The sequence below is a fragment of the Hevea brasiliensis genome, chromosome 1 (assembly GCF_030052815.1).
Source record: "Hevea brasiliensis isolate MT/VB/25A 57/8 chromosome 1, ASM3005281v1, whole genome shotgun sequence".
NCBI lineage: Eukaryota > Viridiplantae > Streptophyta > Magnoliopsida > Malpighiales > Euphorbiaceae > Hevea > Hevea brasiliensis.
The window spans coordinates 101,284,734-101,288,530 of NC_079493.1; the positions used below are offsets into that span (position 1 = coordinate 101,284,734).

A 3,797-nucleotide genomic window follows, 5' to 3' on the forward strand; every position below is an offset into this window, starting at 1 on the left:
CAATATGAAATCCATAGAAATATCACCCAAGGTTCCATAGGTACAGGTAATGGTGTGTACAAACCTTGTGGCATACTCCTAGACTTGGCCTTTTTACCCTTAACACAACTAGAACACAACTTCTCCACATCTTTTCTCATTTTAGGCCAAAAGAAATGTTTTTGCAATATGTCCAAAGTCTTGGATACACCAAAGTGACCCATCAAACCACCACTATGAGACTCCAAAACAAGTAGGTCACGTATAGAACATTTAGACACACAAAGCTTATTCTCTTTAAATAAGTACCCATCATGTCTATAATACTTTTGGAATTTACCTTTCTCACAAGCATCAAACAAACTAGCAAAATCATCATCATTAACATATAAATCCTTCATGAACTCAAGTCCAAGCAACTTTGCATCAAGAGTGGATAATAGTGTGTGCCTCCTAGAAAGAGCATCAGCAACAACATTCTCTTTTCCCTGCTTGTATTTAATTACATATGTTAACATCTCAACAAAAGCAACCCATTTCGCATGCCTTTTACTCAACTTATTTTGACTCTTAATATGCTTCAAAGATTCATAATCAGAATGTATGACAAACTCTTTGTTCCATAAGTAATGTTGCCAAGTCTCCAAGGCTCTAACTAATGCATACAATTCCTCGTCATAAGTAGAGTAATTCATGGCAGCACCATGCAATTTCTCACTAAAATATGCAATAGGTCTTTTCTCTTACATAAGAACAGCACCTATACCTACACCACTAGCATCACATTCAATTTCAAATGTTTTATCAAAATCAGGCAAGCTCAACAATGGTGCAGAACACAACCTATGTTTCAATTCAACAAATGCAAGTTCATGTTTCTTCTTCAACTCAAATGCAACATCTTTTTTAATAAGTTCTTCAAAGGAGCAGCAATAGAACTAAAATGAGGCACAAATCTCCTATAGAAACTAGCCAATCCATGAAAACTCCTAACTTCAGATGCATTTTTAGGAGTTGGCCAGTCCCTAATGGCTTTGACCTTCCCTTTATCAACTTCAACACCCATGCCACTCACAACAAAACCAAGAAAGACAACTTTTTCCAAGCAGAAAGAACATTTCTTTGCATTTGCATATAATTTCTCATGTCTCAACACATCAAATACAAGTCTTAAATGATGCAAATGCTCATCCATGTCTTTGCTATAGATCAAGATGTCATCAAAATAAACTACCACAAATCTGCCTATGAATGATCTCAACACATGATTCATCAAACGCATGAAAGTGCTAGGTGCATTATTGAGTTCGAATGGCATTATCATCCACTCATACAAGCCATACTTAGTTTTGAAAGCAGTTTCCATTTATCTCCTATTTTCATTTTAATCTGATGGTAACCACTTTTCAAATCAATCTTAGAAAACACACATGCACCAAACAACTCATCAAGCATATCATCAAGTCGAGGTATGGGATGCCTATATTTTACAGTGATTTTGTTGATGGCTCTGCAAACCACGCACATGTGATAGCTCCCATCCTTCTTTGGTACAAGAATCACTGGAACAGTGCAAAGACTCATGCTCTCATGCACATATCCTATTACTAAGAGTTCTTCCACTTACCTTTGGAGCTTCTTTGTTTCTTTTGGGTTACTTCTATAAGCAGGTCTATTCGGTATGGGTGCCCCCAGAATAAGATCAATCTGGTGCTCAATCCCTCGAATGGGTGGTAATCTAGGTGGTAACTCCTCCAGAAAGACATCATCATACTCTTGTAACAAAGAAATAGCACCACTAGGCAAATTGGGGTCAAGGTCAGAAATGCTTAAATATGCCTCTTTGTACAAAAGTACACAAAGAGGTCTCTCACAATGTAAAGCCTCCCTTACTTCCTTTCCTTTCACATACAAACTCATTTTTTTCTCTCGGTTCTCCTTTTGCCTTGAGCCCTCACTCTTTTTCTTTTCTATTACTTCTTTTGCTCTCACACTACTCTCATTTTTTCCCTCATCAAGCTTGGCCTCTCTTGATTTTTCTCTTAGACTCTCTTTTCTTTCTTCCATGGATTTCATGATTCTCATTTGGTCTTCATGAATTTGAGAAGGTATCAATGGAGTCAAGTGATATCGGTACCCATCCTTCACCAAGGTGTATTTGTTTTTCCTCCCATTATGCAAAACACTCCTGTCATACCGCCAAGGTCTTCCAAGTAAAAGGTGCGTAGCAACCATTGGCACCACATCACAAACAACTTCATCATAATACTTCCCAATGCTGAACGGAACAACCACTTGCTTCACCACATTCACCTTGTTGCAATCATTCAGTCATTGCAAGTCGTATGGTTTGGGATGTTTGGTAGTGCGCAATCCCAACTTTTCAACCATAAGAGAACTAGCAACATTACAGCAGCTCCCTCCATCAATAATCACACTACAGACTTTGTCATTCACCAAACACCTTGTATGAAAGATTATCTCCCTTTCTATAGCATCATTATCCTCCAATTCAGCTTGTGCACTAAGTGTGCACATGGTGACAAGGGCGTGGCCCTCCATGGGAGCTTGGTCTCCTTCATCCACAAACTCAACATCACTATCATCATGCTCACTTCCTACAGCACCTTCTTCTCCACTTTTCCATTCTCCATCATCTCTAATAAACATTACTCTTTTGTTAGCACACTCATTTGCATAGTGTCCTCTCCCCAAGCACTTAAAGCACTTCACTTCTCTAGCTTGGTTCTCCACCTTCTTATTCTTTTCTTCTGGTTTCCCTTTGAGCTTTCCTTTCCCTTTCCATTCTTCCTTCTTGAATTTAGGTTCCTCTTTCTCTATTTTGGAAGTTCCACTCCAATTTGGTTTCCATAGGGGCTTGGAAGTTGGATTGTATGTGGGTTGAGTGTTCTTGGCAGCCCTCTTCCTTCTCATCTCCTTTTCGGTCTTAATGGCAACCTACATCATTTGCTCCACTGTTCTGCAATTTTGCAAATCCACCATAAACTTGATGTCTGGATTTAAGCCATTTAAGAACCTAACCATGGTAGACTCTTCATCTTCCTCCACTTCTGCTCTAATTATTGCAATTTGACTTTGTAATACTCCTCCACACTCTTAACTCCTTGTGTAAGTTGCTGCAATCTCAACTTCACCTCTCTACTACACTGTGGTTGCACAAATCTTTCCCTCATTATTTCCTTCATTTCAGCCCACGTCCTAATTCCCCTCTGGCCATTTCTCCTCCTCCTTGTAATCAATTGATCCCACCACACCAAGGCATAATCCTTAAATTCTACTGCTGCCAATTTCACTTTCTTCTCTTCACTATAATTATGACACTCAAAGATCATCTCAATCTGCCTTTCCCATTCAATATATGCATTCGGATCCTCCTTACCATAGAAAGATGGTATTTTCATTTTTATGCTTCTCACATTTACATCAAGTACCCCATTATGCACTCCCCTATTTCCGTAGTCATCATACTTGAAAATTCTCCCACCAAATCTGCCTCTAGCTCCTCTACCCCTTGGGGGCCGAAGTCCCCTACCACCCAATTGATAATTCCCATGCTCATATGCTTCTTCAAACTCATCTTCATCCCAAACTAGATCAGCATACTCTTCCATCCTAGGTTCTGCCCTTACAGCTCCTCTACCTCAACCTTCATTTCCCACATTCACTTTCTCTTCCTCCCTTCTATTCCTAGGCTCCCTTTCGTTCCTCATTAAATACTCCATCACCCTATTCAAATCAGCCCTTATTCCCTGCAATTCTTCATCATGATTAGCTGCTAACAAGGAAAGCCTTTCAAA

The 3,797-nt window shown here is 39.4% G+C and overlaps 1 protein-coding gene across 1 annotated transcript; it reads right to left on the minus strand.

Moving 5' to 3' along the window:
- Positions 1 to 862: 862 nt before the first annotated feature.
- LOC131183225 (uncharacterized) lies at positions 863 to 2,913 on the minus strand. Its single transcript, XM_058153583.1, has 3 exons — positions 2,368 to 2,913; positions 1,607 to 2,277; positions 863 to 1,181 (listed from the first exon to the last, which is right to left on the minus strand). Exons 1-3 carry the CDS (start codon positions 2,911 to 2,913, stop codon positions 863 to 865), a joined length of 1,536 nt encoding a protein of 511 aa, XP_058009566.1.
- Between the last annotated feature and the right edge of the window lie 884 nt (positions 2,914 to 3,797).

Excerpts from the sequence above, each read along its gene's own strand:
- LOC131183225 (XM_058153583.1), bottom strand. The coding sequence starts at position 2,913 with ATGAGAAGGAAGAGGGCTGCCAAGAACACTCAACCCACATACAATCCA. Across the intron at positions 2,278-2,367 it reads ATGTTGCTAGTTCTCTTATG|CAAGTGGTTGTTCCGTTCAG; the intron begins GTTGAAAAGTTG and ends AATGTGGTGAAG. Across the intron at positions 1,182-1,606 it reads GAAACAAAGAAGCTCCAAAG|CAAAGACATGGATGAGCATT; the intron begins GTAAGTGGAAGA and ends CTTGATCTATAG.